The sequence below is a fragment of the Geotrypetes seraphini genome, chromosome 8, assembly GCF_902459505.1.
Source record: "Geotrypetes seraphini chromosome 8, aGeoSer1.1, whole genome shotgun sequence".
Lineage (NCBI taxonomy): Eukaryota > Metazoa > Chordata > Amphibia > Gymnophiona > Dermophiidae > Geotrypetes > Geotrypetes seraphini.
Genome location: NC_047091.1, coordinates 105,722,081 through 105,749,355, shown reverse-complemented (window position 1 = coordinate 105,749,355; position 27,275 = coordinate 105,722,081). Strand labels below are relative to the sequence as shown.

General features: G+C 41.9%; 1 protein-coding gene across 20 annotated transcripts in view; it reads right to left on the bottom strand.

Moving 5' to 3' along the window:
* PTPRS (protein tyrosine phosphatase receptor type S) overlaps window positions 1-27,275 on the bottom strand; it is a 532,810-nt gene that overhangs the window by 201,297 nt on the left and 304,238 nt on the right. For all 20 annotated transcript variants that reach the window (XM_033953845.1, XM_033953844.1, XM_033953846.1 and 17 more), the window contains exons 3-5: window positions 11,943-12,088; window positions 10,882-11,023; window positions 2,483-2,671 (exon numbers count right to left, since the gene is read on the bottom strand). In XM_033953845.1, the coding sequence (XP_033809736.1) occupies window positions 2,483-2,671; window positions 10,882-11,023; window positions 11,943-12,088 (477 nt within the window). The remainder of the gene's footprint in view (window positions 1-2,482; window positions 2,672-10,881; window positions 11,024-11,942; window positions 12,089-27,275) is intronic.

Sequence of the window (27,275 nt, the reverse complement as noted above, 5' to 3'; positions counted from 1 at the left end):
TCCAAGGGAACCGTAAGTGCTGGGAGGTGATAGGCTGATAAGCACTGACAGAGAGAGGGATTTTGAAGTGATTTTGTCTGAGGATCCAAAGTGTGATAAGGTGGTTTGGCCAGAAGGATATTAGGCTGTATAGCAAGAGGCATAATCAGCGGAAGAAGGGAGGTGTTGATGCCCCCTGTATAGGTCGTTGGTGAGGCTGCATTGGAGTATTGTGTTCAGTCTTGGAGGCCATATCTGGTGAAGGATATAAAAAGACTTGACGCGGTCCAGAGGAAGATGATGAACATGGTAAGGGGTTTGAACCAAAAGAAGTATGTGAAGAGACTGGAAGACCTAAATGGAGGAGAGGAGAGACATGATTGATGCAGTATTTACTCCACTTCCATATATATCTTTATAAGCCAACGGAGGTCCTTCTTTAGGATTTTCTTTCATGATCACAGAACAGAAGTATTTGTTTCATGTCCCCTATTTTTTATTTTTTAGCATATGCTAAATCTTTCTAGTACTTGCTAAAACAACAATAAAACCCAAAGTGTTATAGAACCTGGATACCACCAATAACAAAAGAAAGACATTTTGCTAGCACAGCCATAGAAAACTAGTTTGGTTAGATGTGCTTCCAGGCCTGGGTTGTGAAAAGTCACTTCTAAAGTGTCCAAGTCTAACCAAAGAGCGGCATAGCTAAATGTGTCATGGAAGAAAGTGACTTGAGACTTACAAATCGGAAACCACTCTGGAGGTTGTGTTTGATTTCTTTACGTTACTTGAAATCTTTTTAAATGTTACTTTCCTCTGTTAGCAAATCTGACCTCTGGGGCCTCCAAAAGAGGTGAAGGTTTTCAGGATAGATGGTAAATATTCATGAGATATGTTGCATATCTATAGCAGAAGAACTAGATTAATTTAATATGTTTCAATTACTGTATATTGAAAACTGTTTGAGGTAGACCACAAGGACCAAGCCTGTTTTATAACAGTATATTACTTCTGATATGCTAAGAGGAAAAGTTACAGAGGAAGTATAAAAAAGCACATTTTTAGAATATGTTTAGAATAGAATAAGCACAGTTTAAAGAATATGGGGTTGATTTTCAAAGTGATTTGACTGTCCAGAAACAGCTCCTGGCTGGTTAAATCGCTTGTTTGGGGCTAGCTGGTCATATTCAGTGACACTTATCCAGTTAGTGCTGTTGCAAATGTCTGGTAAGCACACAAGTCGAAAACAGTATTTTGGGGGAGGGGCATTCCGAGGGCAGAGTCAGCCTTTGACTGGTTAAGTGCCGATATTCAACATTTACCTGGACAAGGTAACTGCATAAATGGAACGCCATAGCCAGTTAAGTGCTGAATAATGCACTTAAATATCTATTATTTTGTTGGTTTCTTATACCTGGAAATTCAATGCTGGTCAAGGACTGGCACTGAATTTCCAGATATAAAACTGGCGACAGTCAGCAAAATAACTTTTACAGAATTGCACTTAAGTGTCGCACTAGTTAGTGCCAATTTTTTAGGCACCATATATATAGAATTGTAGCTTTAGAAGTCCATAGGTATAAAATGGGCTTTAGAATTTAGCATATGCTAATTCCTTTAATGCACATTAAAGGTGTGTTAAACCCTAATGCTGTTTGATTTATTCCCCCTTAAATTGCTTTCCAGATACTGAATGAGGCTGTCAATTCAGATCCTTCCTTTCCTAGGCTCAAACTGGCTTCCTCCAACCCATGTGCTTAGTCTCCACCAAATCCCATTGGATACAGATATATTTTTTTCTGTCTTGCAGAAGCACACCCATTCTGTGTTTTTCTCTCCCTCAAAGCCCTGAATGAGGATGGATTCCTGCCTGAGCACAACCCACTCTACATACATGTCTTCTGTTTCATAGAACAAATGCCGCATACAAGCCTTACTGAGCATGCCTACCCTCCCCCAGTGCCTGGTTTCTTCTATTGAGTGTCTTATTTATTTATTAAAAAATTTATATACCATATATATTAACTACACGGTTTACAAAGATTACGATCATAACAAGTTAAACACCACATAAAGACACAATTACACTTAGGGAAAGAACCTAACACAGGAAAGCACTAACAAACAATTGATTTTTCAACATTTTCTTAAAATTCATCCTCCCAGCACAGTATCGCAAAATTCCAGGCAATGCATTCCAAAGCATAGCACCTGCAACAGACAGCATCGCTGCACCAATCCTAACATGAGAGATTGACATCTTACCCACTAAGCTCAGTTTCCTACTATTTTCTGATCTCAGACACCTTTTAGGCTGATAAATTCTTGTTCATTTGGCTCTTGCTTACACTGCATTTTCCTTTTCCAGTGTGAGAAACACGTCCTCCTGGGCATGGTTCGCTTGTATTAGCATCAACTTTTGTCAAGTATATGAGGCACCCATTTATTTATTTTTGCAATGAGCTTGCTCCATTTGCATTGCTACATGATGCAAAACTCTTACCTGATCTCAGCTGTTTGATTCTTCCATTGCTTGTGCCAGGGTCAACGGGCAGAAAATCTTTGAACCATGTGATTTCAGGGTCAGGGTTTCCACTGGCAGCACACAACATAGTGGCTGTCCTTGTGCGCTCCACAACCTTCAGCTGGGGTCCCATGTCAATGTTTGGGAAACCAGGTGGCAACTGATCCTCTAAAAACAAGACAAAACAAAACTAAATTTAAAAAAGAGAGAGAGAGCGAGCAGAGACTATTGCCAACTTTAATGTGAGCAAAGGGGAAGAGATTAAAAAATGAAAGGGCAAAAATTTGCATAACAACTATCCACTTTTTTGTTTCAATATCTAGAATATCAACTTAATTACCCACCAGCAGTCCTATGCATTGCCATGAAGGGGAGATTTGATTTCATATTCCAACACCACCTCCAGAATTCCAGGCTATTGGGATCATAGCAACAAAGTAGATGGTGGCAGAAAAACACTATCTGAACTATCCACTTAACTTCTGTACATCCTGTCCAGCTGCCAACCATATGGCATAGCCATTGGTATGCAATCACTCCTTACTAAATTGAATGTATGGCTTGGAAAAATTATGTTAGAGGTCTCTTCCTATCTTGATTTTAGAAAATTGTTAAAGATTCAACTCTTTGATAGGCTGGTATCTTAATGCATTCTGCTTCATTTTTTTCAATCAAGTTCCTTATATTCAACTTGATGTATTTTATCTGTTCTATGTATTACTTCTTTCCCTGCCATGCCGATATTTTCTGCAAATGCTTTCTGTCTTTATCTGTTTTTAAGTCCATTATTCTAATTTGTATTTTATCTGTATCCCATGTATTAGCTCACCTTGTTGTGAACCGCCTAGAACTTTTTCGGTATGGCAGTATATAAGAATAAAATTATTATTATTATTATTATAAGGGCAGCTTTCTCATCTTTGTGCTTAGCACTCCACCAACTTGGGTACATGAGCGCACAAGACCCTTAAATTTGGCTCACATCCAGGAACCCTCATGAATACAGCAAAAATAAAATTTCTATGAGCGTTGGAACATCTACCACAGTGGCTGACCTTAAAAAATCCTAACGCGGCTTGATAAAAGGGGGGCCTAAGTTATTTACAGTAATTTGATTTGAAGCTCAAAACTTTATTTCCTCAAACATTTCTCATGTAAAGGTAGCAGTTGGACTAAAGTTTACATTTTAGGTTTTCTCTTATATATTTAGGGAGGAATTCATCAAAGGACACCATAGGAATATAATGGGTGTCTTTAGTGGTTATCATGCGCTTAGTGCCTTTTGATGAATTCCACCCTTAGGGGTCTTTTTACAAATCTGTGGTAAGAACGAAAACTTGCTTAACACAGCTTAAAATGACGTGCTGAGGCATCCTGTGGTAATTTTTGTATGTGCACTTATACTAAAATATATATTTTTTAAGGAGGGGCATATCTGGGGGGGGGGGGACAGAGGTAAAATATGAGTGCAATTTTGCAAAACGGTTAGCGTGGCACCACTGGGCTACTGATTGAATGTTGTGGTGAATATATATTTCTACAGATTTTTTTCTTGCATCAAAAACTGAAACTCAGCCATCATATCCCTTGCAGGGTACGCTAAAGCCACTTTTTTTGCTGCACCTTTGTAAAAGAGCTCCTTAGTGGTTTTAATTATAATGCTTAATTTTATGAGCTTTTAAGAATTTTATTGTTTGTAAAAATGTATGTATTGAATGTGATTGATATCTGTGTTTGATTGTAAATGGCTAAGGAATTTTTGATTGGAGTACAATAGGATAGATCGTTGAACTCTTTATCTGCTGTCGTTTACTATGCTATTATGTATTAAAAATGTTCAGCGGTGAAACTAGTAATTAGTTCCCACTTGAATTAATTATAAATGGAGTTCAGTAGTATTTTGCACCATAAAATTTGATCTTAGATTAGATCATGATTATATTTCATTGTATTTTTAAGTTAATGTCAGGAAAGTTCTCCTGCTATGTGGACTAGAGGAGATAAAAGGGCAATGTTGTAAAGAATATCCTTCAACGTCTGTAAAAATTTTGGTTTTTCTTTTTCTCTTTTCTTATTATTATTTGTATAAAATGATATTGTTTGAAAATTGATAAATTAAAAAAAAAAATGTTCAGCTGGAGTTGATCCGAGGAAGCAACTATATGGCACACTCAAAACCTGTTGCCCTGAAGAAGTGGTCAGTATACCAAGAAACATGGGTCCACGTAGGTGGGGGAGGAGTTAAATGCTCACTTGGTTGCACTGCCCTACATTCATTCCACAATAGCGTTCCGGAGGTTTTTTTTTATGCCAGTGATGTTGATAAAGTTGGGCTGATTATTTGGCTCACTTCCAACCTGAGGCTTTTTCCTCCTTTAAAAACTTTCGTTGGGAGTTAATTGTGTGGAGTTGTTTTTGAAAAGCAGTGTGTTTTGTTCCTCCACTTCTTTTTTGTGTTTTTGATTTATGAGTTTAAAAATGTAAAATACATAATTTCATCTAACATTTCTATTTTGCTAAAGTAACAAGGGCTCAAGGCAGAGCATATAAAAATACTTTAATAAAATCTCAAAAAGATACAGCAGAATTAGAAAAGATAGAGAGAGGGGCAACCAAAATGATTAAAGGGATAGAATGACGTCCATATGAGGAGGAAAGGCTAAGGACACGGGAGCTCTTTGGTTGGAAAAGAGACAGCTAAGGGGAGATATGATAAGTCTACATATAAAATCATGAGCAGAGTGAAATTTACCATGTAGCTCTGGCTACTATTATATTATGACTGTACTTAGGCCCCTATTATATTACATTTTTAACTTAGGCTTCCTCTTGTGGCTTCTCCTCAAGGCTCACTTCTGTTATGATTACTGTAAACCATTTAGATATGATCATTGATTTGTGTTTTATCAAACAGAGGTGAAATGTGAATTGATAAATTGAAATTGATTGTTTACTCTCAAAAAGTACAAACAATGAAGTTAAAAAGCAGTACATTTAAAATCAGAGAGAATATTTCTTCACTCAGGAGTAAATTCTATATATTGCCTAAAAATTGGTGCTGAAAAGGTCGGCACTTAGCGCAATTATATAAACCACTTCTGGAGACAGACGCAGTTTATTGAATCACACGTAAAGCCCATCTACATGACTAATATTTAGGCAAGTCCACGTAGGTTGTCTGCTGAAATGAGCATTTGTGTCTGCTATGTTAAACAAGCAACCAGCTAAATAGACTACCGCGCCCTGAAGCAGTTACTTACATACGAAACATTCATTTCGGCGGTGCTGCAATTTGAATGACTACAGGTGGTCATTGGGTTATATACTTTGCTAGCTGTTCAGATAAGTTCAAAATATCTATATAGTCATATAATGAATATAGATAAATGTCTGAAATGAGCCGATGAAGAAGCATAGCAGTGAAATACTCTATAAAGTCTATATTTTAGAGTGCCGCTTCTTATGGCTCATAAAACATAAGACAATATTTCAGCTTGAAAGGAGCAACCTTAATACTTTTGGTTGAATTGAGACAACACAGAAAAGTAATACATTGGCCTGAATGAATATAGATATTCTTTGATTTAATATTTACGCAAGAGCATTTATGTTTATCATTGTATAGAATATACTTAGAAAGTTGGGTGAAAAATGGTTAATTAGTGTCAATAATTACTTGTTAATTGGCAATTATTGGCATGGATTGGTTTATTAAACTATGAAGTTGTGCATGCAAATTGGAAATGCACACAGATTTGCACAACCTTGGTCACAGTACATAGAATTCAGGGGTCACTGCACAGTTAAGATCTCAAACTCATTATCTGTTTATGTGATAAAAGTAGTTAAAGTAACTCTATTAAAAAAAAGGTGTGGACAAATTCCTGGAGGAAAAACCCATTAATCAGTTTATCCGTGGAAGTTAGCAGCATGGAATCTTGCCATTTTGGGGGGATTCTGTCAGATAACTGTAACCTTGTTTGGCCACTTTTGGAGACAGAATAAAGGGCTTGATGGACCTTTGGTCTGACCAAGTATGGCAATTCTTGTGTTCCATTTTCCGCTCTCAAGGGGGCATGGGGGAAACCCCCACTGTCGTTCCGGGGGGGCCGGTTTGCACTCTTGTTCAGGGTGTATGGAGAGGGGAAACCCCCACACTACACTTAGATCCTGATTACAACTCGCACTCTCGTTCTGACGCGGTGTGTGTGGAGGGAACCTTTTACAATTACGTGCTCTCACTCTCTTAGGAGAGGTGCTCAATGCTCAGTGCTCTAAATGAAAAGACTGCCACAACCCCCCCCCCCACTACACTTGCAATTATGCCCTGACAATTCCGTTCCCTTCATGTGTGCACTTTTCGTTGCGCGCATTCGACTGAGCGGAATTGTTGGCGCGCCGTGTACTTCGCGCTAAGGTCAGTGTACCACACACAACTCAGCTATGCCTATTTATGCCAGCTAAAACCAGGTCTAAATGCCTGTGCCTAATTTGTGCGCAGATCAGGCGTATATTAACTATACGGTTTACAAAGACCGAGCGCATAACTTTTCGGAACACCCCCGATCTGCCCTGGCCATGCCCCCTTTTCAAATATGCACAATGCAACTGGTGCATACTTTTTACAGAATTGTGCTTTTCAGGTTAAAAAAATTAGTGCCCATTAGAAACTATTCATTGCCAATTGTCAGCGCCAATTAGGACAATTAAGTTGTGCACACACTTTGGCTATATGCACCAATATACACACACAACCATAAGTGTCATATACAGAATTTGGGGATGAATGTGCATGCTTGAAAAAAATGATGGTACCATGATGATTATTTCTAGAATTCAAGTTATTAATGATGCAGCCCCACCTGCTTTAAACCAGAGTTTGCTAGTTTCATGAACCAATTAATCCATGCTGAGAATACCCATCTTGACTGGCTGTGCGCGTCTGCATGCACATGTGTCTGTGTGTGGCGGGGGCAGGCCTCATACAACTATTATTACTGAGTGTCTCTAATTAAACAAAAATGTTAATCTTCTAGCACATTGTGCAGAATTCCTTGGAGTTTAATTAAAACAACTGCGGCTACAGGCGTGATTAGATTTGAGTATCAGATTAGCAGTGGAACTGATTCACGGAGCACTGGAAGTGTCTGCTTGGTTTCAAATCTGAAAATTTCCTTCCCTTCTGAGAAATTGAGGCTTCCTTCATGCCCCCTTCCCCCAGTAGATAGATTCCCCTGCATTAAACCACAAAAGTCTCAGTCCCACTGAAGTAAACAAAATGATGTATGCAGCAAGACACAGAGTGATCTTGGTTCTCCTTCAGTCACAGAGATGAAGTGTATTTAGGATTTAGGCTTTTTACAACCTTATTTTTTTTGCAGAAAGAGGATGTCATACACGTGTATATACAAATCATGTCGCAGCCTCAATCAGCCCCATATGGCAACAATGGAGGAAGTGTGGCTTGCACATAGACATGGTAATAATGTAATAAGCATCTCAACCTCTTTCCCTTGATGCAGAGAGAGAGAGAGACAGAGATACACACAGATGCTGCAACACCTGGAGGTTCCTGAGCACCTTCAGTCACAAAATGCAGCACACCCACTGGCACTGTAGCAGTATAAAAGCTATCTCCTTCAAATAGCAGAGGAATCATACACAGAGATTGGATTAATCTAACTCATCTTTCTCCCACATGCATATTTTTGTGGACACAACCAGTAGCACGCATGTGTATACAGTCACTGCATAATAATTCAGATATAGGTATCTCTCAGTTTCCTTCCTCTTCAGAACACATACAAAAAGGATCCTCTTTAAGCAATGAAACTTTCTTGATTCCAAACAATTGCCAGGTTCAGGTATTTCCACAAGCCCTGGCCCCAAAGATGAGAGTCTTCTGCTGATTTTGCTCATGTTACTAACCTTGGTATGGTCAGGAGCTGAATATTACTGCCCTACCCCACTCTCTCTCTGAAGGTAAGTATACATGCTTTTATCCACACTACAGAGGGACAGGACTGGGTCAGGGTGGAACCAATAAACAACATGTGGAGATTTCATTTTGAAATCCCCAAGGGTTCTTCATGGTGCAATGTTCATTGGTCACAACTACTGGCTGGCCCCACATTTTCAAAGTAATTTCCATATATACAAAGTATCAATGAACTTGTGAAAACACTTTATAAGAGAGAGCCGCAATAGTCTGGTGCAACAAAATTGATAAAAGGCATGTGGCACTTTATAGACTAACCAATTTATTGAGGCATGGACTTTTGAGGACTAGAGTCCATTTTATCAGATGCCAAAGTTTTCCATGGTGTTTCAAAATTGCTTCCCCATACTGAGCAGGCGGGAATATCTATGTCAGGACACCTAAGGGAAAGTTTATCAGAGCTTGACACTACCGTATATACTCGAATATAAACCCATCTGAATATAAACTGATAACATTTTTTAATACCCATTTTTAGGGGAAAATGTTAATTCGAATATAAACTGATAGTTCGTATTCAAGTAACAGGGCAGGAGCGAGGAGTAACAGGGCAGGAGCGATCCCCTCCCTTCTCTAAGATGTCCTATCTGCTGGTTCTGCACCCAGCCTGCTCCCTCTCTGTCCAATAGCAGGTCTCTCTCTCCAGGCCTACCTTACATCCCTGGTGGTCTAGTAGTAAGCTGGCGCAGAAGCAAGCAAGCAATCAATCCCTAGCTTCCTTCCCCCCTTCCCCGAGGTGTCCTGTCTGTTGGCCTTTGCATCCAGTCTGTCTCTCTCCCTCACGATCCCACTGCAGGCCTCTTACTATGCCTATTTTACTGCCCTGGTGGTTCAGTGGTGAGCTGGGACATGAGCGATCCCTGCTGCGGTTTCATGAGGCTGCCATGGGAACTCGTGGCAGCCATCTTTAGTAAAGAGATTGCAGTGGCACAAGTGTGAGAGGATCGCTCTTGCTTCAGCTCACCACTGGAACACCAGGGCAGTAGGAAAGGAGGGGGGAGACTGGGTGCAGAACCAGCACACAGGATTCCTTGGGGAAGGGAGGAAGTGATTGATCACTCTTGCCCTGGCTCACTACTGAACCACCAGGGCAGTAAGGTAGGCCTGGGGAGAGGCCTATAGTGGGTCCAGGAAGGGGGTCAGCTGGTGGGACTCAAATATAAACTGAGATCTCCATTTTTGGTAATCAAAATCTCAATTTATATTCGAGAATATAAGTTAAGTGCTATTGGAAAGGACCATCAGGTCGGTGACATCCTGGCACTGATATGTCATGGATCAAAGAGTAACGCAAGCTGCGTGTGCACACTGCAATCTCTCAGTTTCAGCCAGAGTCACTGGGGGCTATCATTGTTCTAATGTTCATAGAAAAGAAGCTCCTCGCTTCCTCCCTCATCAGTATTTCAGAAAATCAACAGACTGGAGTATGATGAAGGAGGAAAATATTCCATTTTCTTTCCCCTACACTATAGCAATTGCTTAATAATTAATGTACAAGAGAAAAGGGGAAAAGGTCTGAAAACATTCACTTGAAGACAAAAGGTTTTCTACATGAATAGTTAATTCTCAGCTTACTTTACTGTATCTCTGTTCTCCTCTTCATAAGTTCTCCATTTCCCAATTAGTCTCTTCTGAATCCCCTATGCCAGTGGTCTTCACTAATTTTTAAGTTGGAGCCACTTTGGACTCAAATGAGCTGAAGGAGAGCTGCCAAATATCTTTCCATTCAAGGCTATGACACTGCTGACCAGTGTGTGTCTATGATATCTGCCTCACCAGCTCGCCTTCAATCTTTTTAATGCGGGTATCCTCAAGGAGGTAGGCATTTTAAAATGCATTCTCTTCATCTATTGAGAAATGCTTTGGATCTTGGATAACTGTGTGACCATTGAAAGTAATAGCCATATAGAGTGACTTGTTGTTCAAGCAGGCAGTGTTTTCTCCCATGAGCTTGGGTAAAGAGGCAAAGAGTAGCAGATACAAAGCCAGAATGATTATGAAGGCCACCACAGAGACTTTTAGGGGCTGCCACTGTCCCCCCTGGCATTGCATTGAAGATCACTGCCCTTTGCAAATCTAGCACTATCTCCTCTCCAGCTCCACTCTCAGTCCATCATTCTGTTTTAGTCTATACTTTTATTCCTCATTCTCTGTCTCAAGTGTAGCCCTGTCTTTACAGCTTTTATACCCCAGTCCTGCAAATATCCTTCCATTTTCTGCCTGCCTTTCTCTCAATGTTGCCTTCTTCCCAAGTCATCTCTATTTCTGCCTTTCTTTCTCTTTCCTCACTCCCTCACAGCCCCCTTTACCTTTTCATTCTACACCCAAAAAGTCCTGGTAATGTCCGCCTGAAAGGACGATTGAAAAGATATGTCCTTACCTCGTAGGACGCTGAGTTTGGCACTGACAGTGATCTCACCATGGGCATTCTGAGCGACGCATTCATACACGTTCTCATCCCTCGGAGCTCGTAAGGGTTGGATACGAAGCACTGCTCCCGCACTCTCATCAAACTCAATCGTCTGGAGAGAGAGAAACAGTGGAGGGGGAGGCAGGGAGAGATCACTGAATATGTTGGAATCAGCTCCAGAACACTGAAGAGCAGCTGCATCCCACTATGAACTGAATCACTTGTCTTACAACAAAACATCAGTTTTACTTCAGTAAGTAATAAGACAGGAAGAGATAACAGAAGAACCACAAAAGACCTATTTGACTTCTAGGAAAATAACAGCTGACCTATCAGGCAATGGTCAGAATACAGAACATCACCACTAAACATCTCGTTCCTTTTTTTGTTACACTTTGGTTTTATGGTGAACAAATTGATAACATACTGGCTCCCCAAGAAAGGTCCTAATAACCTCTCTGTTTTCCTGTGCTGTTTTCCTTGTTCTTCAGGTTCAGGAAGTGCAATCTTGTGTACTTATTAAAACTTTCCTAATAGGGAGAAGGGGGAGTTTCAATATGTTGACCCTCACAAATTCTTTAGAAACAGGAATGCATTTCTGTCTGCTCAACATATGATCTGTAACATCTTCTTTTGGAATGGTTGGTGTGTTAGTAGCAGGGGAGAACCTGAGTTCAATTTCCTGTCTGGGCTTCCACTCCTTGGGCCAGCTGGGAGCTAGAGATGTTGCTAAGTAGGGGGGAAATTCCAGTCAGTGCACAACAGCAACGTGTAGTGGTTGGATTTAAGGCCCATGATTGCACAGTTCTGGAAAGAGCTAGCTGGTTGTATGACTACTAGCTAAAGACTGGCATAATGAATTGGAAGAAGGATTTAAAACAGAGGAAAAGAACCCCTCAGGTAGTTGCAAATGAAGGTTTATGGTACTGAATCCCAGCCACAGTTCTAACTGAGCTAAAAAAATACCAAAAAACCCAAAGGAGAAGAGGAAAATTGCTGGGCCAAACCAAAAGGTAAAAAAGTGCTCTTACCTCAAACCTCTGCGAGTTCACCTTCTTTCCTCTCTTGTTCCAGGTTACTCGTGGCTTAGGGTCTCCAGTTGCTTGACACACAAAGGAAGCCACCCCACCTGACACCCCAATTTGGTCCGCTGGCTTCTTAATAAATTCTGGGAGACCTGTGAAAACAAGACAGAAGTGTGAGATGCAGAAAATTTCCCTCCTGCCCTGCTCCATGCCCTTCCCTTCCCCACCCCCATGCCCCACTCCAAGTACCCTACCACACCCATTGTTGCAACTTTCCCCACCCCATTCCTCTACAACCAACTATCAACACTAAGGTTGCCAGAAGAAAGTTTGCCACATGTTGCATAACTTTGCATAACAGACAGACTTTTTTTTAATGAATACCGGTACATACCTCAGATAAACCAAGTACAATATGGTAAGTATATTTTTCAAACTTTTTATTGATTTATAAAACACATACCACAGTAGAAACACACTGCTATACAATGACAGGGGAAGTACAATGTAAAGTAGTACACTAGTTCTGCAAATTACATCTTACACACCAATTAATGCGGAATAAAAAGTAGGATCCAGAGAAGATCAAAAGAATCCCACAAACCAGAGGATCTCGTGGATACAGAGAATGTGGAAATTCTGCATAACAAGTCACTATGCTTAATTTATCAGGCTGCTCAGAAGGTACTGGTGGTTGTGCATTATAAGCTATTATTATTCTAATCATTAGAAAACAGCAGCCATGGCTAAAAACTGGATCTGGTGGACCTTACCATACCATAATACAGTAGAATCCAATTTAACTGGTACTCAACCAACTGGCAAAAAAAAAAAAAAAAAAATCACTGTCATAAAAATATCAACCTCCCTCCAGCCTCTGAAGAACCAGTGGCAGCCGGTCCTGATTTGACAATCCCCCCTCTCTCCCTCCAGCCCCCGAAGCAGCAGCTAATCCTGATCTGACAACCCCCTCCCTCCCTTCAGCTCCCAAAGCAGCAGTGACAGAAGATCAGCAGAGGCAGCACTGTAAACAGGCTGCTTGCATCCAGCCCAGCAGGGCCTTTTCTCTGCTGCATCAGTTCCGATGCAGCAGAGGAAAGGCCCTGCTGGGGATGGCCGCAAGCAGCCTGCTTACAGTGCTGCCTCTGCTGACCGGCTGCCATTGTTGCTTTGAGAGAGCCACAGTTAAGAGATATCGACTTTACAGAGTGAAGGGGGTCTTTTGGAGGTCAGACCCTGGATGGGGGGGGGGGGGGGAGAGAGGAAGGGGCATGGATGCTGGACCTGCAGAGTGAAGGGCAAGGGATGGGAGATGGAAGGATGCTGGACCCATAAGTGTGGGCAGGGGGAGAGAAAGTGACCCAGACTAAAAAGGAAGGTGGGAAGAGAGGAACAGATGCTGGACCTACAAGTGGAGGTGGGGGGATGATTAAGAGAGTAAGAGAGAGTGACTCAGACCAGAAAGGTATGATATGGGGCAGGGGTAGGGAACTCCGGTCCTCAAGAGCCGTATTCCAGTCGGGTTTTCAGGATTTCCCCAATTAATATGCATGAGATCTATTTGCATATTCATTGGGGAAATCATGAAAACCCGACTGGAATACGGCTCTCGAGGACCGGAGTTCCCTACCCCTGGTATGGGGTATAGTATTATAGTAGTTAGGCCTATTGTTAATAGTTAACTCTCAAGCAACCAGAAACTACACTTATCCAGCATCTACCAATCCCCATGTGTGCCAAATAACTGAGAGTCTACTCCTACTAACTTACAACTCCAAGGACAACTATCTATGAAAAGATTACACCAGGCCCTAAAACATCAATGCACCTTCTAGTGGGAAAACAGTCCAAAAAAAGTCTTACAAGACCTCTCACAGAAACTACAGTACATTCTAGCAGAATATCACACCTTGGTCTTATGTGAAAAACGCAGACTCTCAAGAAATATGAAACAAGGGAACACACATCAAGGCAAATTAACTGAAAATATCAACAAGTCACACTCTGCATATACATACCAGAGAAATAGAAACTGAAAATACAAGATATAAGAAATCCAGCATGTCTCCCTCTTTCCCTTCCCTAAAGGATCCCATGTCTTTCTCTCTGTCTGTTTCCCCCTCCACGAGTTCAGCATCTTGAGTCCCTTTCTTTAACTCCCCCAGGTCCATCCAGCATCTCTCCCTTTTCCCCCTCCTAAAGCATGATCTTGAAAGGTGCCTTGAAATTTGTTAGCCATAGTGATTCAGGCAAATGGCCTCTGACCAGCTCTGTGGCCTTCCCTTCCCTCTTCCTTCATTTTCTGGGTCCAGAATCTTCCATTGCCTCTCTCTCTCTTTCCCTCCCGTGGGTCCAGGGTCTCTCTCGCTGCCTCCCCCTCTCCCTTCCTTCAGTCACATTCCGCATGCATGGAAACAGAAGTTACATCATAGGAGGATGGTCCTGGAGCTGGTCAGAAGCTGAATGCTTGAATTGCTGTGGCTGCTAAATTTTAAGGCATCATTACAGGACCAGGGTTCGGGGGGAGGGGAGACTGGGAGAGATGCTGGATCCTTGTCAGACAATGTTTTCATGCTACCTCCTGCCATTCTCTGTCTGACAGTGTGGCACAGGGGTTGGAGCTGTAGCCTCGGCACTCTGAGATTGTGAGTTCTGACACGTGCTGCTTCTTAGGACCCCCAATGCCCCAGGTATATTAGACAGATTGTTAGCCCACAGTGAAAGACAGGGAAAAATGCTTGAATACCTGAATAAATTCATATAAACCATTCTGAGCCCCCCTGGGAGAAAAGTATAGAAAATTGAATAAATAAATAAATGGACCCAGGAAAGAGATAGAAAGACAGCAGAAGAGATTCTAGAGGATCTGGAGGTGGGAGAGAGAAGAAGTTCTAGGCCACAGTTTTTCTATTGCTGTTTTTAAGGGAGTTATGTGCAATTCTATAAAAGGTGAGCACCTTTTACAGAATCATGCTTAGTGTTAATTCCCCCACCTGACTTTAGGTGCCAGACTTATGCCTCCTGAAACCTGGTATAAATGCTGGTGCCCAAGTTAGGTGCACTGAGGCCGTATTCTGTAATTCCATGCACAAACATGGTTTATAGAATAGTGCTTTATAGAATAGTGTGCAGCAAGATGCAGTGCCAATTAAAATCAATAATTGGTTGTTAGCATCCAATTACTGTTAATTAGCTTTTACTCAATTTGTGTGTGCATCTTTGGCACAAGCACAAATTTGGGCACACAATTCTGGGCACCATATATAGAACCCAGGAGTTAATATCTATTCAAGAATTAAATACAATCTAAAGATGGTAATGCTTTATATAATTATTATTGTTTAATCTGGCAAACAGAATCATCTGAGGGATGGCAGCATAAGATATCTCTTTTTTTTTTTTTTTCTTTTGCTAGGATCACCATTTAACAAGACCACATTTACAGGAGAAACAAAACCCATAAACAGTGAAGGCCACAGGTAGTGATTTTTTTAGTAAAGTAAAAAAAAGATGCAGGAGAGAAAGTTTGATCATACACAATTGTAGATCTTCAATATATATAGTACATTATTGATAGGAAGATATTTTGTAATAAAATAAAAAATATATATAATAAGTAGAAATAGTGCTCAGTCAAAGACCTTCAAAGATAGGCATTCAAAAAATGTTAATCTTTGACTGAGCACTAGTTAGAAACATAGAAAGATGACGGCAGAAAAGGGCTATAGCCCATCAAGTCTGCCTACTCTACTGACCCATCCTCTTAAGTCTATACCTAGTGACCAATTCTTCATATCGACCCTCGTAGGGATCCCACATAGGCATCCCATTTATTCTTAAAGTCCAGCATGCTGCTGGCCTCGATCACCTACACCGGAAGCTTATTCCAACAGTCAACCACTCTTTCTGTGAAGAAATACTTCCTGATGTCGCCATGAAATTTACCACCCTTGAGTTTGAGCGGATGCCCTCTTGTGGCCGAGGGTCCTTTGAGAAAGAAGATATCATCTTCCACCTCGATACGTCCTGTGATGTATTTAAATGTCTCAATCATGTATCCCCTCTCCCTACGTTTCTCTAGAGTGTAAAGCTGCAATTTGTTTAGTTTCTCTTCGTACGAGAGACCCTTGAGGCCCGAGATCATCCTGGTGGCCATCCACTGAACCGATTCGACTCGGAGCACATCTTTACGGTAATGTGGCCTCCAGAATTGTACACAGTATTCCAGATGAGGTCTCACCATGGTTCTGTAGAATGGCATTATGACTTCAGGCTTCCTGCTGACGAAACTTCTATTGATACATCCCATCATCTGCCTTGCCTTAGATGAAGCCTTTTCTACTTGATTGGCAGTTTTCATGTCTGCACTGATGATTACTCCTAAATCTAGTTAAAGTTTCTCCATTCAAGGTGTAAGTTCTGCAAGGATTACCGAGATGCATAACCTTACATTTCTTAGCGTTGAAGCCAAGCTGCCAGGTCGAGGACTATCTTTCCAATGTAAGCAGGTCCTGTGCCATACTATCCTGCAAATTGCATTCACTTACTATGTTACATAGTTTGGCGTTATCGGCGAATAATGTTATTTTACCCTGAAGCCCCTGAGTCAGGTCCCCTATGAATATGTTGAAAAGGAGTGGACCCAGGACTGAGCCCTGAGGTACTCCGCTGGTCACCTCCGATGTTTTAGAGAGGGTGCCGTTAACCACCACCCTTTGAAGTCTTCCACTTAGCCAATCATGGACCCATGCTGTTAGTGTCTCTCCTAACCCCATCAATTTCATCTTGTTCAACAGCCTGCGGTGTGGGACGCTGTCAAAAGCTTTACTGAAGTTCATGTACACTACATCCATAGACTCTCCCAAGTCCAGCTTCCTTGTCACCCAGTCAAAGAAGCTGATGAGATTGGATTGGCAGGACCTACCCTTGGTGAATCCATGTTGATTGGGATCCCGTAGATTCTCCTCATTCAAGATCGTGTCTAATTTGCGTTTAATTAATATTTCCATGAGTTTACACACTATTGATGTGAGACTCACCGGTCTGTAATTCGCAGCCTCTGCCCTGCAACCCTTTTTGTGCAGAGGAAAGACATTGGCTGTTTTCCAGTCCAAGGGTACTGTCCCCGTACTTAGGGAGAAATTGAAGGGCACGGCTAGCGGTTCCGCAAGGACATCACACAACTCTTTGAGCACTCTTGGGTGCAGATTGTCCGGTCCCATGGCTTTGTTCACCTTGAGTCTTGTCAGTTCGCTGTAAACGTCACCTGGTGTGAACTCAAAATTTATAATTTTATTAGTCTCATAAAAATTTTCTGATTGTCTAATCTTTTATGAGCCTAATGAAAAATAAATTACCAAAGAAGAAGTCATCTGACATGAACTTTCAAGAAAGCATCCATGGGTCTTTCCTTACTTCTTGTGCAACCAGGGCCAGATTAAAGGATAGGCCCAGTAGGCACAGGCCTAGGGCCCGAAATGGTCAGGGGGGCCCGCCGTTGCCTTGCTTTAGGGCCTCACCCTTGCTGGATTTGCAGGTGGCATCATCCCGGGCCCCCCCACCTGACCCGGCCCCCCTCCTATCTATTCCTCCCTCCCATAGTGAGACTCTAAACAGCACCGCAGAACTCTAAATAGGCTGCTTGGCGGCGTTCTCCTGCCAGTGATTCCTTCTGGTGCATCACTGTATACTTGTGTGCCTAGGGGCCCTCGAAGAATTAATCCTGCCCTGTGTACAAGTTTCTCTATTGAGAAAGAATTAGGCTAGTGCAAAGAATCCCAGTTGTATTTAATTATCTTGCTTTCTGAGTTTCCATCCCTGCTAAAGTTACTTTGCTCTTGTTCTGTTCTGTTCGCATCAGCAATCATAAAAATGAGTTTATCATTCATATTTAGCTGAAACACATATGGATCAACCTACACATAAATCTATATATGTAAATGTAAATATGTAGGTGTGATCAACTCCTGCAACTCACTCTAACACAGGAAATGAGTAATTTTCTTCACAAATTCTCATGAAGAATCTTGCAAAATGAGAGACAACATCAAAAGTTCAGCAGACACCATCATTTTCAGAAAAGACTCCACTGCAAGAAAGATATTTTGGAATCAAGAGAAAGGGGAGGGTGATATGGGGAAGGAGAACACAAGATGAAACGTGAAAGGTCCTAAGAACATAAAGGTAGAGAGAGTAGAAAAAAGAAGAAATAGAGAGAGACAGTAAATTGGTGATATCCTTAGAAGAGAACAGAATGGAGAGAAAGTTGGGAGTGCAAAAGGAAACCAAAAGATTTGGAGCACCAGCAACTAGTGAGGAACCAATAGCCTTTCATCTCTCTCCCTTTTTAATTTCACTTTAAAAGCAATTAATTGAATACTTCTGACCAAAATAATGAACCACATGCAGTCTGTACCAAGTAAACAAACTTCTAACCAGAGAAACCATCAAGGTGGGTGCAGAATCAGTACCACCAGATGAATCCTTCATGTATGCAGAGCATTTGCCTTTTCATTTTGATGCAAGTTCCCCCACTTGCACTCCCACATTTTTCAGCTTCAGACATGGATTGAGATTTGCGAGTATAGGTTAAAAACAAGCAATTATTTATAATCTCATGAATCATATCAGGTCTGTAGAAATTCAAATTGCATGCCTACCACCCCAAATGCAATAGCACTAGCCCCACTCCTTGTCATCAGATGTTATTTTGGTACTGTTTTAATTCTTCTCACACCTATCCCCACACATGCTGCTGTTTGCAAAAAAAAAAAAAATGCTTAGCGTGGTGTTCAGAAGGAATGAGTGAAAAAGTCAGAACGATATCATCCTTTTGCAATGACGTGGTTATGTTGATGCCATTGCAGATGGCAGGTCTGCCTAGTAACTGTTTTCTACCTCCAGGATTTTGCAAATCCTTGGGTAATATCTGATCTGCCTCGACTCTCTCTGCTCCCAACTACAGTGCTGGTAGCAGACTTGTACCAGTAACATATTTCACTATTTGGCTGAGTAACAAAAATGATTATTCGACTGAATACGAATACCGAATACAAATAATGGGCAACGAAGAATTTTGAAATCAGAGATCAAGTGTTTATTTCAGCAGGATTTAGCACAGTAGATTCCTGGATTATTTGTATTCAAATTTAACTCACTATTTGGCTGAATACCAATAATGGGACCTGGTTGAATACAAATATTCTGTACAGCCCTAGCAGGCAGTGTCGTTAGTTCTCAGAATTCAATGCTCTCTTAATCTTGTTGCCTTTTTTTTTGCTTTCAATCGACACCCCTCACTCCCAAAAAACAGTCATCACTCAGCCTCCTCTGCAAAATAGTAAATCCATTTTATTTTTTAAAATATTAAGGGTCCTTTTACTAAGGCGCACTAACCATTTTAGCGCATACTAAAAGCTAATGCGGCCATTATAGTCTATGGACGCATTTTGTGCGTGCTAAAACGGCTAACGTGCCTTAGTAAAAGGACCACTTAATGTCATGTGATAGAAGAGTGTTGTGGCTTCACACTGTAGTACATTTCAAATGAGATATGTTTCTTTAAGGAAGGGGATTTGAATGCAGCAGCAAAAGATAACACCCCCCAAATATGGATGCCATCTCTCATCACAAATGACTTCTATAGATTAGCAGAAACATCCCTCCTTCTGTTCTTCTGACAAAAATATGTTTATCCTCATATCTTTTTTTTCTTCTCTCTTTCCAACCATTTGCTGCTCCTAGGGTTTAGACCTCACTCAAGCCAGCCTGGTTTTGCTCCCATTCCATGCAGGGGGATGTACTGTAGTTCCTATTTAAGGAAATCACAAAAGACAAAACCAAAGACTGGATCAACCTCTTCAGGCTGACCTGGGTGAGGCAACAATCCTAGCTGTTCCTCTTCATCAGCTACTTTCCCTGAATCATTCTGTCGGCCCCTCCCCTATCGTAACTTCTTAAGCCAGGGGAACAAGTTAAGTTTTAAGAGTTTATTTATACACGTTCAGAGTAGGGAGGGGGGAGGGATATGTTATGTTTTCTTATGCTTAAATACAATTGATGGTATACAGGGAGGGGATATTTGATGTGTATTAGTTCTGATGGAATATTAAGTAATACTAAAGTGTAATGTAATTGTACCATATGTTGAACTTATTGAATAAGGAATTTAAAAAAAAAAAAAAAAGATTAGATGCTGTTCTCTTTCAAGCCTGGGCATTTTTATGTGATTTTTAAATGGGCAAGGAGGAAAAGGAGAGCACAAGCTCTCCAGCTGTAAATGAGAGAGAATGTTTTTAGTTCTCCATTTAAAAATCTTTTCAAGGTGCAAAACGATTAAAAAACTGACAGGAATGCATTCCTTCCTCCTCATTTCCTGATACATAGATCTTATTGGCTGTTTACTTTCTCTCATCTCACTTCTCCCTGCCGCTGTACCGGGCCATGGTACGCCCTCACCTGGAATACTGCGTCCATCACTGGTCGCTGTACATGAAGAAGGACATGGCACTACTCGAAAGGGTCCAGAGAAGAGCAACTAAAATGGTTAAGGGGTTGGAGGAGCTGCCGTACAATGAGAGATTAGAGAAGCTGGGACTCTTCTCCCTTGAAAAGGGGAGATTGAGAGGGGACATGATCGAAACATTCAAGATCATGAAGGGATTAGATTCAGTAGATAAAGACAGATTGTTCGCCCTCTCCAAGGCAGAGAGGACGAGAGGGCACTCTCTAAAGTTAAAAGGGGATCGATTCCGTACAAACGTAAGGAAGTTCTTCTTCACCCAGAGAGTGGTGGAGAGCTGGAATGCTCTTCCAGAGGTTGTTATAAGGGAAAACACCCTCCAGGGATTCAAGAAAAGGTTAGATAAGTTCCTGCTGGACCAGAACGAGCGCAGGTAGGATTGGTCTCGGTTAGGGCACAGGTCTTTGACCTGGGGGCCGCCGCGTGAGCGGACTTCTGGGCGCGATGGACCGCTGGTCTGACCCAGCAGCGGCAATTCTTATGTTCTTATGTCCCTCTTCTGCTGCTTTCTCCTATCCCTCCATCACCTTCCCCTTTCTTACTGGGGCTTTTCTGTTCCTCTCAGCTCCTGTTTCCTCTGACTTTTTTCCTTGGGTCATATCTGGCTACAATGAGAGACTCAAGACTAGACTAGCTTGGAAAACATGATAGGACAGCAGGATACTCATTCAACACAAAGGTAGCGTTTAACATAAAGATAGCCAATGGCCCAGTATCTTGTTTCCAAGTGGTAAATCCAGGTCTCAAGTACCTGGCAGAAACCCAAATAGTAACAACATTCCATGCTACTGATCCCAGGGAAAACAGTAGCTTCCCTTATAACTCTTTCAATAGCAAATTATGGACCTTTCCTCCAGAAACTTGTCCAAACCTTTTTTTAAACCCAGCAGCAATAACTGCTGTTATATCCTCTGAGGGATAAATTATTTCCTATTTGTTTTAAAAGTATCACCATGTCACTTCATTGAGTATCCCCTAGTCTTTGTACTTTCTGAAAGAGTACAAAAAAAATCAATTTACTTTTATCCATTGAAACCAGATTTTGTACACCTCAATCATATCCCTCCTCAGCCGTCTCTTTTCCAAGCTGAAGAGCCCTAACCTTTATAGCCTTTCCTTATATGAGAGGCATTCCATCCCCTTAATCATTTTGGTTGCATTTCTTTGAACCGTTTCTAATTCTGTGATATCTTTTTTGAGATATGACAACCAGAACTAAAAGCAATACTCAAGGTGCGGTTGCACCATAGGGAGATATAGAGGCATTATAATATTCTTGGAAGGGAGTGGTGAAGGAGGAAGAGGTGGCAGACAGACTAAACACGTTCTTCTCGTCGGTCTTTACAAGAGAGGACATATCCAATGTGCCGGAACCGGAAAAAATCTTCAAGGAGGTTCAAGAGGAAAAATTATCTTGCATGGAGGTAAGCCGCGAAAACGTACTCAAACAGATAGATAGATTAAAAACTGAGAAATCTCTGGGCCCAGATGGAATCCACTCGAGAATACTGAAAGAGCTCAGAAATAAAACAGCGGAGTTACTGCAGCAGATTTGTAACCTATCCTTGAAAACAGGAGTAATCCTGGAGGACTGGAGGATAGCAAATGTTACACCTATCTTCAAAAATGGATCGACAGGCGACCCGGGGAACTACAGCTTGACCTCCAGATCCAGGGAAGATGATCGAAGCATTGATCAAGGACAGTATCAACGAGCATATAGAAAAAAATAAACTGATGAGAACAAGCCAGCATGGTTTCTGTAAAGGAAGATCATGCCAAACGAACCTACTGCACTTCTTTGAGGGGATAAGCGAACAATTGGACAAAGGTGACCCCATAGACATCGTATATCTGGACTTCCAAAAAGCCTTCGACAAGGTACCCCATGAGCGCCTACTAAGGAAACTGTGGAGCCACGGGGTGGAAGGGGACGTGCACAGATGGGTTCATAGACAAAACCGCGGAAGACAAAGGTGCGCGCCGACAATTGAGTGCAAGATGGAGGCGCGCGCCGAAGAAAATGACAGCTTTTAGGGGCTCCGAAGGGGGGTTTGTTGGGGAGCCCCCCCACTTTACTAAATACAGATCGCGGCGGCGTTGTGGGTGGTTTGGGGGGTTGTAACCCCCCTCATTATACTGTAAACTTAACTTTTTCCCTGTTTTTAGGGAAAAAGTGAAGTTTTCAGTAAAATGTGGGGGGTTACAACCCCCCAAGCCCCCCACAATGCCCCCACAATGCGGCGCGATCTGTATAAAGTAAAGTGGGGGTTTCCCCCACACACCCCCGTCAAAGCCCCTAAAAACAGTTATTTTCTTCGGCACTGCGCTCAGTTGTCCGCGCGCGCCTTTGTCTTCCAAGGTTTTGACCTGACACCGCACAGATGAATCAAAAATTGGCTGGCGGACAGGAAACAGAGGGTAGGAGTAAAGGGACACTACTCTGACTGGAAAGGGGTCACAAGTGGCGTCTCACAGGGGTCAGTGCTAGGACCGCTGCTGTTCAACATATTCATTAATGACCTGGAATCAGGGACGAAGTGCGAGGTTATAAAATTCGCAGACGACACAAAACTCTCCAGTAGGGTTAGAACTGTTGAGGAATGTAAAGAACTACAAAGGGACCTGAACAAACTGAGTGAGTGGGCAAATAAATGGCAGATGAGCTTCAATGTAGAGAAATGTAAAGTCTTGCACATAGGGAAAGGGAACCCGATGGGAGGGATGGTACTGGGGGAAGGCAACCTAGAAAAGGACTTGGGGGTTTAGGTGGATAAAACAATGAAGCTGGCGGTACAATGCGCAGCGGCCTCAAAGAAGGCGAATAGAATGTTGGGCATTATCAAAAAAGGTATCACGACCAGAACGAAGGAAGTTATCCTGCCACTGTATCGGGCGATGGTGCGCCCGCATCTGGAGTACTGCGTCCAATACTGGTCGCCGTACCTTAAGAAGGATATGGCGATGCTCGAGAGGGTCCAGAAAAGAGCAACAAGGATGATTAAAGGCATGGAAAACCTTTCATATGCTGAAAGGCTAGAGAAGCTAGGGCTCTTTTCCCTGGAAAAGTGGAGACTTAGAGGGGATGTGATAGAGACTTATAAGATCATGAAAGGCATAGAGAAGGTGGAGAGGGACAGATTCTTCAGACTAGCGGGGAAAACAAAAACAAGAGGGCATTCAGAAAAATTGAAAGGAGACAGATTCAGAACAAATGCTAGGAAGTTCTTCTTCACTCAGAGGATGGTGGACACCTGGAATGCGCTTCCAGAGGAGGTGATAGGACAGAGTACGATATTGGGTTTCAAAAAGGGATTGGATGATTTCCTGAAGGAGAAGGGGATTGAAGGGTATAATAGAGGGTTACTATACAGAATATTAAATGATTAGGGAATAAAAGGTTTAGGTAAAGGATCACTTACAGGTCATGGACCTTGGGGGCCACCGCGGGAGCAGACTGCTGGGCACGATGGACCCCTGGTCTGACCCGGCAGAGGCAATGCTTATGCTCTTATGTAATAGTTCCTAGCATCCTGTTTGCTTTTTTGGCTGTCACCGTATACTAAGCAAAAGATTTAAACGTATTGTCTACAATGATACCTAGATCTTTTTCTTGGGTGCTGACTCCTAAGATTGATCCTAGCATCTGATAACTATGATTTGGATTATTCTTCCCAATGTGCATCACCAAAAACAAACTGACCACTGTTTGGATGGCTACTGACTGTTGAACACACTCATACAGAATACAGTAAAACCTTGTTTTGCGAGCATAATTTGTTACAGAAGCATGCTTGTAATCCAAAGCACTTTTATAGCGAAGCAAATTTCCCCATAGGAAATAATGGAAACAGACGATTCATTCCACAACTCAAAAACTTTAATACAAAATACTATATGTACTTGTATTGCAAGACCTCGTTCATTTAGAAGTCACTACACTCCTGCAGCGTCAGAGAGAGAACCATCGGCTCAATTGTGATGTGTGTATACTGTATGTACTTGTATTGCAAGACATTGCTTGTATATCAAGTTAAAATTGAATAAAATGTTTTGCTTGTCTTACAAAACACTTGCAAACCAAGTTACTTGCAATCCAAGGTTTTACTGTACTTCAGATTGTCAGCTATGTGTCAGGAAAACTCAGTGGACCTGCATCAGGAAATGAAATAAGTTACCTTAGCAGTGTATAAAACCAATGACAGGGGAATATGTGAAATTCCATTTCACAAATGCAATAATGCAGCTAATGAGAGCATGTAAGATGCTTCCCAATCCAGTGCAAGTAAGATTGGTCAACTATGCAATGCCCAATCTCTCACTTAGTTGACAAGAAGCTACTTAACATTTACTCCATTTGAAAATTAATGTCTTCCTAATTTTCTTTATATATTTCTGGTCTCCTTTAGATCTGGGGACCCTGTCCATGTATCTGTTTAGAAGTGCCAAGCCACATCCCTTTGTTAAGGGTCTCCATCAAACTCCTCAAGTTTCCTACCCTCCAATACATGCATATTCTTCCCAGCACACAAGGAATATTTTTATATGTAAACAAGACTAACTCATATAAATACAAAATTAAGAATATACTTCACTCATCTTCCTCCGCCCTCCCCCATCAATCACTACTCCAGACTTATTGTAAGGCAGGAATCTCTCCGAATCAAGTACAGCTTTACTCCTCCAGGAAAAAGTTCTTCCAAAACAATGGCTACCATGTCACACAAAACAATTTAACCTTTCATGCATCCCCCAGCTCCTGAGAATGCAGGAAGCAAGAACACATTGCCCATCTGCCCACCACTACACAAAGTAATGAAAGCCAGTTATTGAAACATACAAAGTCTGAATGCATCCAATGGGCACACTCATCCAAGCACCCATGTTTTACTGCTCTTCCAGTAGTGATTTCCATGCAACTGGATTAATAACTTCAAATTTGTGCAGGCTTCCAGTGAGGAAGACGAAGTGATGAGGTTGAATTCTGTTATTAGGTCAGGGAGAAGGAGAAGAAGGCATGTTTGTCCTCTTTTGGGATTACCCTGGATCATTAAGGTAAAAAATCCCTAAGGAGGAAACAGTTAGGTAAGCTAAAAAAAATAAATAAATTGGAAAAAAAAATGCATAAGCAATAAAAAATTATTTATGTATTTAATAATTGTGCATTAATTACTAATGTGTGTCATTTACCATCCTTCATCTTGAGCAACTCTGAAGAAAGATTATCCTTTATTTGACCTGTTTGTCCTGAATGAATTGTAAACTTTGTTGAGCAGGGACTCTCTCTTACATGTTTATACAGCACTATAGGGCAAATTTTATAAGAAGCACCCAAAAGCTGGGTGCTGAATTAGGCACCATTCAGCGTGATTCAAGTAAAATTGGGTGCTGTTTAGTGAGCGTCACCTATTTTGGAAGCGCCCAATAAAAAGGCCAGCTCTAGGCACAACTAAAACTTAGGTGCCCATGCGAGCGCTTAAGCACGCTTAAGAGCAGCGATTCTGTAACAAGGCGCCTAATACAAAGCTACGCCCAAGCCTAACATGCATAGCGCCTTTTTATGAAGGCCGCCTAAATTTTTAGAGGTGCCTTGTTACAGAATCACTCTTTCTTAATAGGCGCCTAAGTTTCAATTAGTGCTGATTAAAAAGCTTAATTGAGCTTGTTGTTCAATTTAGATAGGCGCCTATCTAGTTGGGCACCTCCGAAATAGGTGACTTACTTTAGGCGCCAGTTACAGAATTTGGGCCTTTGTACATTTGTTAGTGCTATAGAAATGTTAAGAAGTAGTAATAATAATAATAACTTTATTCTTCTATACCGCCATAGTCGAAAGACTTCTAGGCGGTTCACATTCGAAGAAGGCTGGACAATCAGCGAAATACAGGATGTAAGATGAGAGGGTTACATAAAAAATAGGTAAAGGACCAGCAAAAAACAGCAAAATTACATCGAGGTAGAGAGAGGGAGAATATATCATTTAGAGGGGTGTCAGGTCAAAAGTGCGCCGGGACAAAGGCGCGCCCAGACAATTGAGCGCAGCGCGGAGGCACGCGCCGCTCTAAATTACTGTTTTTAGGGGTTGACATCGCACCGCGTTGTGGGGGCCTTGTGGGGGGTGTGGGGGGGTTGTAACCCTCCACATTTTACTGAAAAATTCACTTTTTCCGTTTTTAGGAAAAAAGTTAAGTTTACAGTAAAATGTGGAGTGTTACAACCCCCCAAACCCCCCATAACGCCGGCGCGATGTCTATTAAGTAAAGTGGCGGGGTTCCCCTCCACGCCCCCCCTGTCGGAGCCCTAAAAAAAGTAATTTAGAGCGGCGCGCGCCTCCACGCTGCGCTCAATTATCCGGGCGCGCCTTTGTCTTTTGTGCCGTTGTCTATGAACCATTTTGAGGCTTCTGTTTAGGAGATGAATTTGTCAAATAGAACGGTTTTAATTGATTTTCGGAATGCGCCATAGGTCAGACTGGCTCTGTTTATGTAGTTGTCCAGCTAGGATTTCTGTCTTCCTGCTTGGAACTTGAAAGTCCTAGCGTGTGGCCAAAAATGAATTCACGGAAAATAAGGGGTCATTATGGTTACGGTAAGGTTCATAGACAACGGTGCAAAAGACAAAGGCGCGCCCGGACAATTGAGCGCAGCGCGGAGGCGCGCGCTGCTCTAAATTACTTTTTTTAGGGCTCCGACGGGGGGGGGGGGGGCGTGGGGGGTAACCCCGCCACTTTACTTAATAGACATCGCGCCGGCGTTATGGGGGGTTTGGGGGGTTGTAACCCTCCACATTTTACTGTAAACTTAACTTTTCCCCTAAAA